The sequence below is a fragment of the Podarcis erhardii genome (assembly GCF_964252035.2).
Source record: "Podarcis erhardii genome assembly, chromosome: 11".
NCBI lineage: Eukaryota > Metazoa > Chordata > Lepidosauria > Squamata > Lacertidae > Podarcis > Podarcis erhardii.
Genome location: NC_138501.1, coordinates 35587597 through 35602120, shown reverse-complemented (window position 1 = coordinate 35602120; position 14524 = coordinate 35587597). Strand labels below are relative to the sequence as shown.

Genomic DNA, 14524 nt, shown 5'->3' with positions numbered 1-14524 from the left:
ATATGGGGCAGCCTATGAAGAGTCACTTAGATTTGCAGGAGGGGGCACAAGAGATTTTTGCCTTTGCAACCATATGCTTATGGGGAAAGGAAATCATGTTAGTGGAGAACATGAAGATGCATGGAGCTCTCCAATATTCAACTAGATCAGCTTCCAGAAACTTGAACACTCCCAGCATCCTCTAGCAACTAAGTCCCAAACCAATCTGAAATCTTCCCCCATCCTTTTCCTGCCAGCGAATGGCTGCATTCCAGGGAACTGGCAATCCAAAATGATTGAAGAGATTCTGCTTGGGTAGAATTGCCCAGTTTATCAACTTGCAGTGCTGGCTCTTATTAGAGAGGGATAACACAGCCATGACTCAAGGGGAAGACTGTTTTCCTGGCTGGTACAGTCAGGTTCAGGTTCAGGTTCAGAGATACTTTGCACCTGCCCCATGGAATTTAAAGCTTTCTTGACTAAACTAACAATATGTTTACTTTTTAGGTAAGTGATCAATATAGTATGCTTAGCAATTTAGGAAGGGGAGCTATTTCACATTCCAGTTATGGTACCTTGTTCAGAAATTCCTCATGCCTTGGTTATCCTCAAAACAAAAATGCCAAAATGTAACATTAGAAAACGAGGCACAAATGGCCAGAAATAAAATAAACAACTTTAAAAGTATCCTTTTAAAACATTTGCTTATTGATAGGCACCCAAATAAAAAAAAAAACCACTTGAGTTTATAATACACCCAAACATACAAGAATTATGCAAGTGCTTTCCTCCACATCTCAGTTATTTCCAAACACACTTTTAAGTTCTCCTGTTGTTTCAGCTGACATCTCATTATCGAGACATTTCACATCAGATTAAATCAATCACACTGTGCTTGAGCAGAGAGATCACTGTGAAAACAGCCCTTATTGCAACACCAAGGAAAAGGCTTTGAAAGCAACCTGGTGGCACCCCATCTCAGTTGTACTCCTGAATTTGAAAATAGCATTTTGAAGGGGTGGTTGGGTCAGATAACAACAAATTTTAAAGATAAACACCTGTCTGTGGATAAAAGAATGGACTAAAGAAGAGTGGATTTTATTTATTAATTACATTTTTCAACAACAACAAAATCCCTCCAGGATGCTGGGGGCCAAGAAGTGGGATTGTGTGTGCGTTTTACTGCAATTTTGTTGTTGTCAGACATTGCAAGGCAGCTTCCAGATTTCTGTGCTATGGGTAGGGCTGCCGTCGAAGGCTGCCTGGGAATTCCACCCAGTAGAAATATAATAAAACGTGGCGCCCTTGACCAGGGTAAGTGCAGTACATGATACCACTGCTTAAGAAGCTGCATTGATTTCCAGTTGGTTTCCTGGAAGAAGTGAAGGCTTTTGACTTGTTAAGTCCTAAACCATTTAGACCCAGTGTGTCTAGGCCTAGGTACTAGGATCTATGCAAACATGGGATTTGTGGTTAGAGGGCTGAATTAGGACCCGGAAGCTCCAGGTTCAAATCCCTTCTTAGTTGACCATGTGACCATGGATCAGTCACAATCTCTCTGCCTAACCTACCTCACGGGATTGTTCTGCAGTTTATTCCACCTTCAGCTCCTAGACAGAGAGGGATAATAGGCCTGAAACCTGCCAGTCAGATTTCACCTGGCACACCCTTTGATGGGAGCCAGTGTTAAAATACTTCCCTCAAGTTTCCACAAATACCTTAATGACAGCCTGCCCTCCCTCTTCCACACCACTTCCTTAACCAGAGGGAGAAGGCCAGGTATCTGTGAAGAGGACTAGAGGGTAATACTGCGGTTTGAGACAGACTGAGTGAAGACAGACACAGAAAGCTGAGTCTTAAGTGTCTTGATGTGCAGGCTGCCTCCCTGAAGGTCTTATACAGAAACAGTAGCCTTTAGCTATGTGGGAATGTGTAATCTAACTGCTTTCACCTATGCTCAACCAGTACTTTATATTTAAAAACAACCACAATGGCGATAAGCCGACAGCGACTTTCTTCCAAAAGGAACCAAACCCAGGCAAGTAGCACACACCTTTAATGTCACACCGCTTGGAATAGTGGACTGATCGTAACATTACGAAGGCACCCAACACTTGATGGGAACGACAGACAGTGGAATTGCTATGTGATGACTACACAAAAAGGCAAAATATGTAATTATTAGAATCTATTCATTGAAAGTGTCTCCTGTTTTATAAAGAGTCATTTCATACTATCACTAATCATCTAGAGCAGGGCTGGGGAATCTGAGGATCTCCATATGTTGTGGGACATCAACTCCGATCAGTCCCAGCTAGCATGGACAATGATCAAGAGGATGGGAGTTGGAGTCCAGCAATATCTGGAGGGTACCACATTTGATACTTCGGTCTAGAGAGACTATGTGTTACATATTTTTATTTTTGGCAGGGTTCTCGGTCATTAGAAAACTCCATCATTAGAAAACACTAGAAAACTCCCTAAGTGACAACTGATCTGATAGCTATTTCATTCAACCAAATTATTGCATTATAGTTGCAGTTATCGTGTGAGCAAAAACACTGGTGTGTGAATCATCTTGATAGCATTCGTCTTGGAACTGCTCAGTCCCTTTGCGTTTCAGGTTTCTAAGCGAACTTTTCACCCATGCTCACATTAAGTTTTCTTTCACAACATCAAAGACACAAAGCTCTTTGTAGCCTTATGAAAGCCTTCAAGTTTCCATATAATACATGGATTTTTCAAGACTCCTGAGATGGTGGTCCACACACAGAATTTCAGATTACAGATGCATATTGGGACTACTGAGGATACCTTCTTGTACATATTGCATATGCAGTGTGTGTGTGTGTGTGTGTGTGTGTGTGTGTGTGTGGCAAGTGCAAAGATGATTCATGCATCTAACATTTAATTTTCCACAGTAAAGAAATAAAGGTTATAGCTTTTGAAAAGAAACAGGCACAACAGTAATTGCTTCTGTTGGGTTGTTTGTTTGTGCAATGCAGAATTATTACTTTCCTCTTTTCTTTCCCCCCTTGATCTCATTTATAAATTTATTTCCTAGTAAATCAAAACCAAATTAAATGAGCATGATGCCTGAACAAAGCTTGTTAGGCAGGACAATGGTGTTCTTTTTTATGTCTTGCAGAGATCTACCTGCTGTGAGAAACCTCTCATGCACCAGCTATCCCATTCCAGTACATAAGCCTACAAAACAGCAGCGAGCACCAGCAAGCATATCTACTAACAATAACACCCCCTTTTTCATTACTTTAGGAAACATTTTAGGCAAACTTTCACATCTCCTCTTCCAGATGCGATGCAAGCATGAGTCTCGTCAGAGACTCATGATATTTTCTGTCGTCGATCTATGACATTTTCTTAGACATTTCGACTCTATATTGATCGGTTTCAGAACGCAGCTGCCTCATATGTAATGCATGAAATCAAGCTTCCTGGGTGAATGTTTTCACATCTAAACTATCTCATCCATGTCATGGTTCCAGGAATCTTCCAGTATGATGGATAGGTTCCCGGTGCTGTGCTGAAAGCACTTCCTCCCACCTCTAGCACCGATGCAAGATGCTGAGCTCTGGAAGCCCAGAGCTCACATTTTTTAGAGCTCCTGCAGCAACCACCAACACTTTTGTGACTTATCAAAATAGCTGCAACCACAGCAGCTCATATCCAGGTCCATAAATGGGTGTTGGGGGAAACAGGCCACCATAGATGCATAGCTTCTAGCTAGAAGTAGCCACATCAGCAGCTACCTGGCCTTGCTGTATTTAGCTCTAGGTTATGCCCTAAGTTTTCTGGTGCTTGAATGCTAGCAGTAGCACTGGTGGGTGGGTATGTGCATGTGGGATGTCTTCCTACCCTCCACATCGGTGGTTATAACAGTCCCTCCCAAGATTCTTCTCTCTGAGGTGATCACAGCCTATCAGGGATCACGGAAGCAACATGATGTCTCATAGTCTTGCAACCAATTATATCAGTGTTTCTCAAACTTGGGTCTCCAGATGTTATTGGGCTACAACTCCCATCATCCCTGACCACTGGTCTTGCTAGCTAGGAATGATGGGAGTTGTAGTACAACAACAGCTGGAGATTCAAGTTTGGGAAACACTGAATTAGATTCAGCTACAGGATCAAAATCCAGAATACCTGCCAATTCAAAGGTGGAGTCATGTGCTTCTTTTAAACCCTTCCATTGCTTCCAAATCACTATGCCCCCAGTGCCTTCCTCACAGAGAGAAGGCTGAAATACATTTTCTTCTTCTTCTTCTTTTTCGGCCAATAAGATTGGACAGTCCCTGTGTTAGCAGAGGGACTGCTTGGTATCAGCTGTGCTATTCACATCACACATTTGCCTTATGCTTTCTGCCACTACTATGAAAACAATGGGTATAGAACTGCCATCTTATTAACCTGTCTTCAATATGCTCTCCATTATAGCTGCCTTAATTCGCTCCGTGATTAAGAGCCAAACATTTTAATCACAGGGACCCAGGACATCGGCTGCCAGAACGCAGTCTCTCAGCAGCCGAACAGAAGCAGAAGCAGGGTTCCAAATCAATGTTTACCTGACAGACTCTGCAGCTGTGATAGCAATTAGTGGGAGAGTTCTCAGCGGAAGACTGGTGGGCCTCGGCACCGTCTCTGGATCACCCTTTCTGTCCCAATCTGCCTGCTCCAGCTGCCTGAACGCCAAAGGGGGAAGCTGGAGATTACGGCAGGAAAGTCTCCTGACACGATATTGGTCCATTCCTTGAGGAGCACCATCCGCTTCATCGTGCGAGTACAGTGTTTCTTCTGACACCTAGAAAAACAACAGCAACAAATATTGCCTTAATAATTCTCTGCAGTTTCTTTCCTAAACTGCACCCATTAATCTGGGTGTACTATATATTTTATTTTAAAAGTATTAAATGCATAGAGCAATGAAGAACTCTGAACCTATGTGTGCCCTTTAACAACTGGCTAGAGCAGGATTATATGATGGGCCATTAGAATGAAAATCTTCTTATAAGGATCTGTGGTCACACTAGTCCAGATGGAATATTGCAGCAAAGCACACCTGTGCCACAGTAACAGCAGGGAACAGTACCACATACACATCAACAAATGCTTTTTATGCATTAACTGGGGAGGGTGGTGCAGTAGCTCATAGGATAAGGATCCTTCTGGAGGTTTTCTGTTAAATACTATGATCAGGAATAGGGATGGACAAATCTGAAAATTTTGGCTTCTCATTTTTCCATTCTTAAATTCAAGTTCACTACATTTCTGCATCAGTTTGCAATTCTTAATCCTCAGAAAAATTAATCTCCATTTTACTGCTCATTTCTCCTAATATAGCAATGATTGCATGTAGCCATTGTCTAATAAATGGTATCAAGGTATGCTATTTTCAATAATATATTCGTTTTTATTCACACTTTCCCCAGATGCACACCTTTTGGAGTACTGCATCACAAAATCCAAAAGTCTGCAGAATTTTGCAGCACAGTTCACTGCTGCCTCCCCTGTTTGTGGCTTTTTTGCTGCACTTGCAGGGCCAAAGTGTCCTTTCTGGGGTGAAAGCCTGGGCAGTGTGTATGGAAGTCCTGAGCTACCCTGATTAAAAGACCCCTCTCTCAGCCTCGGTGATGTAGTCCAAAGGAAAACAAAGCAATATATTTGGCACCAGCTTTGCTTCTGTTTGTGCACTGTTTTGGTTAAGTGTGAATTAGGAGAAATGAGTTTCTCCACCACCTCTAATTTAGACCTACTTGACCATTATCCTTGACTCGATATCCTCTAGGCTACATTACTGAACTATCTGTAGCCAGGACTGCCCTTGATTAATGATAAAATGAATGATGGTCAGAAATGAGAAATCATGTCATATTTACACATCTTTAATTCCTCTTACGATTTTTTTTTTTATGGGAACAAACGTTTTAGATCAATGAAAATATATTATTGAAATTACATTAGTGAATTATCTACACTAACCTCTGATATCTCTGGTAGGCATATGATGTAGACAGATAGAATTAAACTTCTGCTCTCTAATGCATTTTTTGAAGTCTTTCTTTTAGTGTCGATAGTAATTTAGAAATTCAAAAATAACAACAGAGCCTTAATTTGCAGTCAAATGCTCTGCCACTGAGCTATATCCCCAGCAGAGCCTTAATTTGTACCAGAATAATTCAAGTTTCATTGCTTAGGAAATCTAAAGGCGTGCTTCTGGGCACACCTAATATTGTTCTTACGATCTTGTTCTGGATTAAGTTCTGCAGTACTCCCACATTTCTGCAGCGCAGAGGAACTGGTAGTATAGTTTAAAACTGCAGAAATCCACTTCTCCCTGCGTACCTGAGATCCTCAGAACTCACTCTTCTCTGATGTAACTCATACCCAATTTCAGGTTGGTGAGAGTTCCCAGCAGCCCACTGACTTCCTATCCTTATTTGCATTTTGAACTGCAGAATAGATGGATGTTACTGATCCTCCTCCCTTTAGCAGTCTCCAGCATACACATCTCAAATCTGTTCTTGAAACCCACCCCCAATCCCCCAGAGCAGATTTGGGGGAGTGATGGGGGCTTCCAGGGCAAGGGGAAATTGGCAAAAATCACTTCGCCTCATTTTCAATGAATGGCTGCCTCAACTGTTGCTACAATGATAAGTACAGGAATTAGATATCACCCATTGTTCCTGGAAATGGAAACATTTATTTTGCTAAATAAATCTCTCCTTCATAGACCACTGACAAGCTCTTTATTTTGTAACTGTACAAATAGCTTCTTCCCCACGCTGACGGCAGCATCCCAAGGAAATTGTGTAGAAGGCTGTCTCCGTCAGTCTGACCAGTTCAAATCAGAGGTGTCTTTATGACAGATTGGCTAAATAGGGGACACTGTAAAAACCAGATAAGACGACCAGCTTGCTTCCTAGGCAATGCATTGAAATCACATTTGACAAATAAAAACCTGCCTATCTGTTTTAAGCGTTCCACATTTTTATCTTTTAAACAGATCACACAATCCAAACTCAGCACTCATGACAAATATCTTGGCTACTCTGAAGGAAATGCGAAAATTATAGGAATTATGGGTGCACTGGGAGGGCAGCAAATGAATCAGAGATATTGATTGCTGTGAAAATGCCATGAAAAAGCCTATTTATGTCATTGAAAGAGTGGTTCAATTACCATTCTGTTTTATTTTTAGCACTCTGTACAAACGGAAGGAAAAGTGGATGTAACTATTTTATCTGTGCTCTGGACATATATGGGGAAAAAAGAGGAATGATGTTTTTAGTAGCAGATCAAATACATTCTCTCACACAGGTGTGTGTGTGTGTGCGCGCAGCTTATGGCCACTTAATCATAGGGAGAGTATGCAAATAGCAATATGTGTTAGGGAGAACCCATTTTTACCTTTCCTAACTAAAATGTTCAAAAATATTATAGGAATCAACAGAATATACTAAATGTAATAAGCAATTCACAATAATATTCAGGCGTCCCCAGATATTATATTCACATGCTGCTTATTTTAACAGCAGCCTGGTGAGTAAATGGGCTGTGAGCTGCAACCTGCATAAGACACTTAGTGAAATATACTCGGAGTCGAGAGTGGATTTAATGCTCTTTATTCAGCTCATAATGGTGAGGAGGAATGGAAGTTCCCCCAGAATGTCTGCTTTATATACATTATTTACACAATGGGCCCCACGTGATTGGCTAATTCCGGGATTCTCCTCTGGGCCAATCAGGTTGCGGATTCACTTCCTCCTGGAGCTGGATTGGGTGGCTCCTGTGGACCAATCAGACTGCTGCATTCTGGGTCCTATTGTTCTAGGACCAATCAGACTGCTGCATTTTGGATCCTATTCAACTCAGTTCATAACACTTAGGGAGGGCTCATCCACACTGCTGTTGGGGTTGTGATTTCTTCCATTTGCCCTGTGACTGCCAAGCACAGGTCTGAGAGGATTTTCATCTGTCCCCAGGAAAACCTGTCAGCCCCAGCCAACATGGCCAGCAGCACAGACTGGTGATTAATTCTTAATCGCTGTCTCTGAATTATTTGTAATACTGAGTTTGACTCTTGTTCCATTGCAACATGCTCAAATGAGCTTCAGTTTTTAGCAGGTTGTGTTGGGTGGGCTGCAAGCCCCATGAGAGAGATTAATGTGCCACTTCCAACCAACCTACCCAGCATGCTCTCCTTAGGGTCTGCACCCAATGCCTCATATCAGGGCCCAAATATATTATGGACAGCCTCCAGGAAGAACTGTAGAAAACAATGCATTCATAGAATCACAGAATTGCAGAGGTGGAAGGAGCCATGAGGGTTGTCTAGTTCAACCCCCTGCAATGAAGGAATCTTTTGCCCAATGTGGGGCTTGAACCCATGTCCCTGAGATTAAGAGGCTCCTACTCCACCGACTGAGCTATCCGAAACTCAGCATAATATGGTGTGCGGGGGGGGGGGGAGGAGATATGGCGGGTTTTCCTTTGGATAAATGGTAGGGAAGTGATGGATTAACAACCACACTTCATCAGTTTGAATGACACAGCTAGTGCTAACGTCTGTGAATGGGTAAGTTGTCAACAGGCAATAAATAGTGTTTGCTTACACACAAAAACAACAACTTCCCACTGTGCATTTCTTTCTTTCTTTCACACTATTGTCATGCTCTATGACTACTGGAAAAACAATCTTACCCAAACATTCAAATGTTGGTAATTCATGAACAATAAAGGAACTCAATTCCTACTACAAATCACTCCTTTCAGTAAACCAGACAAAAACACTTGCTTGCTTTATGAAAATATGCAGATTTCAGCATCAATGCTCAGAATATAATGAGAATACACATTTCCCATGACCTCAGTTTAGGGGTGAAGCGCTTCCATTGAGAGATTCTGAGAAAACAAGTAAGAGTGGTGGAACAAGAAGCAACAACTGTGTCCCTTGGATGACAGGCTGGACAGCCCATCTCCATGAAAGCAGGAGACCTCATGAGAAGGGGAAGGGGAGATAATAGTGTTATGTACTGAAGTTCTCACCCTGGGCCAGCAGGGGGATACTGTAGATAGTTATGCAAATGAAGGATCGAAAGTGACGTTCAGTGATTGGATAGTCTGTATGCAAATGAAGGATCAAAAGTGACATTCAGCAATTGGATAGTTTTAGAAAGTTGCTACAGTTACGTTGTTCTGGAGCTCTATATAAGCAGCCTGACTGAGCTCTTCAGTTCAGTTCTGTTCTGGCTTCTGAATAAACAAGAGCTGTTTGAAGAATTGCTGTGTCATCTGATACAGTGCTGCCTCGCAAGACGAAAAGAATCCGTTCCGCGAGTCTCTTCGTCTTGCGGTTTTTTCGTTTTGCGAAGCAAGTCCATTAGCGGATTAGCGGATTAGCGCTATTAGCGGCTTAGCGGATCAGCTGATAAGCGGCTTAGCGGCTAAGCTGATAAGCGGCTTAGTGGATCAGCTGTTAAGCGGCTTAGCGGCTTAGCGGATCAGCTGATAAGCGGCTTAGCGGCTTAGAAAAGGGGGGGAGGGAAAAAAACCCGCAGGAACTCGCAAGACATTTCCGTCTTGCGAAGCAAGCCCATAGGAAATTCGTTTTGCGAAGCACCTCCAAAACGGAAAACCCTTTCGTCTAGCGGGTTTTCCGTCTTGTGAGGCATTCGTCTTGCGGGGCACCACTGTATGTTCAGCCACAACTTAACAAGTAGTATGCACAGCTGCATGGCCTATGCAGAAGACCAAGTAGAGCAAGGCCTTGGAGGCAATTAGCCGATTATCTATTCTACAGTAAACTTGGGAACCACCCACTCATAGTGCCTCTGTCTTGTCAGGAATCAGAATCAGTTTGTTGGCCCTCATCCAGTCTGCCACTGAGTCTAGGCACCAGTCCAAAGCTTGCTTGGCCTCTCCTCACTCAGATGTCACAGAGAAATAGAGCTGGGTGACATCAGCATACTGATGGCATATCACCTCAAATCTCCTAATGACCACTCGCAACAGATTCAAATATATGTTAAACAGCATTGGGGACAAGGTGGTAGCCTGTGGCACCCCACAGCCCAGCTGCCAGGGGGCCAAACCTCAATCACCTAATACTATTTTCTGAAAGCAACCTTGGAGGTAGATTTGGAACCACTGTAAAGCAGTGCCTCAAATATCTTTCTCACTAAGTTGGCTCAGGGGCAGACTTTGGTCTTTCAAATTTCAGCAGCACCCTGTGCAAGGCCAACATTTGGCACACACACCCCACCTCTCACTCTCCATTCTGATCAGTTCACTACATCATAATTGTGACGCCTTGCAACGCCTCCTAGGCTAGGCACCCAGTGCCATGGAACCAATTGCACTGCCCTAAATCCACCTCTGATTCCATGATCAATAATATCAAAGGCTATTGAGAGAAGAAGTAAAAATAACATGGTTGCACTCCCCCCTGCCCTTCTCCTGATGCAGGTCATTCATCAGGGTGGCCAAGGCTGGTTCAGTCCCATAACCAGGCGTGAGCCCACATTGAAATGGGTCAAGATAACCAAGTTCATCCAAGTGTACTTGCAATTGTTGTGCTACAACCCTCTCAATTACCTTCCCTAAAAACCGAGTATTTGTGACCAGGCAGTAACTGACACAAAGTCCAGGGTGGCCTCCCCCCCCCCTTTTTTTTTGTTTTTAAGAACTGGTTGAGCCACTGCTTCCTTCAAGACAGTAGAGACCACTCCCTCCCACAAGGTTGTGTTAGCCAGCGGATCCACTCAGTCATACCCCCTTGGCAAACTTCAATAAGCCAGGGGGCAGAGATACATAGTTTCAAGCTTGCTTTGAAGCATGTCACTTTACCTTCAAAGTGCCTTGTAAACAATTCACACTGGGTTCCAAGGGGTTTAAAACTGCATTCCTTGGAGATGCTAACAGTCCCAAGACAACACAAAAGCTGCACTGGGTAGCTACTTAAAGATGCAATGGAGGCAGAAAAGGGGGCCTTCTTGCTGGTCTGGGATTTGGGGGGTGGATTTTGTTGTTTTAAATTATACTAGCACTCTTATACCTGGTGTTGCTTGAAAATTCTAAGAAAATCAGAACAGTTTTGAAAGGTTCAGTCTACCCTCTTGGTTCAGAATGGCATCCAATTATATCCCAACAGCTGAAAACCTGCTCCTTGATCTCAGGAATGAAAATTCAAAATTTGGTTGCAATATCTTAAGAGGTGTCCAAAAGCATAGTGAACAGAGTTCCCTAGGAAGAGGGGATGATTGTTAAGCCACTCTGGGAATTATAGCTTTTAACAACTCTAAGCATGCCCAGGATTCTTTGGGGGAAGCCACTCCCGGCAATGGAGTGAGCTCCCGTTGCTCGGTCCCTGCTCCTGCCCACCTAGCAGTTCGAAAGCACTTCAAAGTGCAAGTAGATAAATAGGTACCGTTCTGGTGGGAAGGTAAATGGTGTTTCCGTGCGCTGCTCTGGTTTGCCAGAAGCAGCTTAGTCATGCTGGCCACATGACCTGGAAGCTGTCTGCGGACAAACACCGGCTCCCTTGGCCAATAAAGCGAGATGAGCGCTGCAACCCCAGTCGGTCACGACTGGACCTAATGGTCAGGGGTCCCTTTACCTTTACCTATGTTTGTTAAAGTGGTATCATAGTGCTTTAAATGTGTGGTGTAAATGTGGCCCAAGCCTTTTTTCCTTTCAGTGATAATCCTAAATCTATTAAGGATTTTTTGTTAGCCGATGTGACAAAAATGGAATGGGAAAGTTCCAGAAAAAGAAAAGTAGCCAACAAAAACAAACAAGCACCCAGCTTAGTTAAAGTATAGCTTTGAATAAAAATAATGAGTATGCAGTGTGACTTCATTGAAGACTGGAATATTAAAAAGGTCCACATAAGCACATAATTTTAGGCTTGTACAGAATTATAAGCAAAATTTATCTGAAAGACTTTCAGGATGCTTATAACCAGAAAACGCTCCATTTAATTAAAATACTGATAAGAGAAATGGCAGAGAGAAAAACAGAAGATAACCATGCACACACACAAATCCAAACATGAATGCAGATATATGCATCCCTCAAGCAACAGTCCAATAAATATCACTTCTCCAGATAAGATTCAAGCACCAACTCCTAGAAACATCACAAGTCCCCTCCAGAACCTCAGCCTTACAGGAAGCAAACATAGCAGATGATAAATAAAACAGTGTAGCATTGAGATGTGATGTGCACCCTACTGTGCAATGCCTAACTTAAGAACCCTGTACTTTTAGAAAATGTGACTCAGGGAATAAGTGAGATGGAGCGTCTTGGAGCTCAAGTGTTCCAAGTGCTGACAGTTTCACCAGCAACTTCACTTAGAGTCGGTCAAGGCAAAGATACGTTTTTGTTTGTTTGTTTGCTTGCTTGCTTAAAAAAGAAGTTAAAATGCCTCAGTGGGTTACAGACTGAAGTTAAAATGCTGAGGTTATATTACAGGGAAGATTGAGCAGATGAAACCAATAGCGAGTCCAGTGGTCAAGAAGGTGATTTCTACATGTGCTGTTGAGGGAAGTGGGGGGCAGAAGGGGCATGCTAACCTCGGAAGGTAGCCCATCTAGGAGAAGGAAAACTTTGATTCTAAACCTCTGTGGCCTTGCAGGACATCTTTGGGGAAAGAAAAGGCTTAGAAGCAAACCCTACACAAATCTGGAGTGGCAACCCTAAGGTATCTGGATGGCACCTTGCATGCCTCCTTCTAGAAACTCCTGTAGCCAAGGTGGCGCCAAACATATTACTCTGCTTGCCTTTGGACCACATCAGGCTGAGAGGAAGGTATTGTCGCCTGGGCAGCTCAGGACCCCCATATACACTGCCCAGGCATGCACTCCATGGAAGGTGCTAACACAGAGGTTTGACTTCATCCCCAGAGGCAAACTCCATTGTCTCTCAAGACAGACAGATGCTGCCGCCAACAACAACAACAACTCAGGGGTACAGCATCTGCCTTGCATGCAGAAGGCGCCAGGTTCAATCACCCCCAGCAATCCCTAGTGACATCAACCTGGAAGAATTGTATACACCTAGAGTATTCACATTTAGACACCAGTTTAACACTCACCTCTTCACCTAGGCTATCCCCATGGGGTGATCAATCCAGCCATACTGGAGGCTGGTCTGTTAAGGGTCAATTATGCACTGCCCCACAGACTTCAGTCTGCCCTCATCCAGCCCCAATTGCCAGCCTTCTCACTTAAATTCATCCAAGGAGTGGCCCCGTCTATCAGCTTCCATTGGAATGAATGGGCCAGTTAATCATGTCCATTAATTTCAGCAGGTTACTCTGAGTAGGGCTACCAATGGCTGCAACTAAGTGCTGCCCTTGTAGAACACAGCAGGGAGGAGAAGAGAGACTAAACTAGAATTGGATGGCTCCACCTGTTGTCAGTTCTGGCTCCCCCTACAGTGTGTTGGCCTCCCTGATTGTTTCCCCACCAGCCTCAATGGGCACCCAACACCACTGTGTTGCTATATCAGTCTGATCTACTGCTTTCTGACATATTTTGCACTTCTTACAGGAATGAGATTTTACTGTTGACTTTAGGCACTGTTCAGCATCAGGATATTGCCTTTGAATTAACGCTGAAGCACTGTCTGCAGTGATTGTTACCTGATGGCTCATTTACACACAAAAGTCATCACTTTGTGCTCATGTCAATGGTAGACAAAATGTGCATATGTAAAGTGGCAGACAGTGTACATTCAGGTTCCTTGCATGTATACCATCAGCAGTGTGTTTGCTGCTTAAAATTCAGCTGTGTTGGTACAGCTATATTTAGCCTGCTGCTTGTAGCAGTAGCAGTGGTAACAATCATGCCACTCCCCCCATTAAAAAAACTGGGTTTTGTTGGCAAAGTGGAAGTTGCTGCCACTATGTGGTTCACACAAGCACCTTGCCACTCTGAAATGCACCTAACATGGGAGCATGTTTCAGAGGCCACCATGGTGTTGATTGTTTGTTGCATTACTCAGGCTTCAGTGATTTGCTAGTTTCTTAAAAGCACCTGGAGTACTATATTTCTTTCAGGGTCATTTCCTTAAATCACATGGTACATTAACTGGCTAAGCAGTCGTGCATTCCCAACTGCAAAGAACAATAAACAATACTCTCAACACTTTCCCCAATTCAATTCCGTTTCGTGAAACAAGAAACTGCTGGGGGGGGGGAGGTTGAGTTTTTGTTTTTGTTTTAATATTGCAGGTTTATTCCATTGCTCAGGCCACTGGCAACGAAAACAGAAAACCACACATACAAATTTGTACAACCACAAAAATGTCAGCTAGAGATACAGAACACACAGTGTTAGCTACATGCTTTCAGTCCATTGATATGCTAATGTTCAAAGACTGTACTGTTCAAATAGGAGGTGCAGAGAGGTCATCTTTTTATTTTCAAAGTTCTCAGCATGTTTCATACTCATGAGCATTCCAAAGAAACATATTACGTGATAGTCCTCTAAAAAAAAAGAAAAAAAAGATGACAAATAAAACTAAA

General features: G+C 43.1%; 1 protein-coding gene across 2 annotated transcripts in view; it reads right to left on the bottom strand.

Moving 5' to 3' along the window:
* PDE4D (phosphodiesterase 4D) overlaps positions 1-14524 on the bottom strand; it is a 627484-nt gene that overhangs the window by 462413 nt on the left and 150547 nt on the right. For both annotated transcript variants that reach the window (XM_081880733.1, XM_081880735.1), the window contains exon 3: positions 4563-4798. In XM_081880733.1, coding sequence (XP_081736859.1) covers positions 4563-4798 — 236 coding nt within the window. The remainder of the gene's footprint in view (positions 1-4562; positions 4799-14524) is intronic.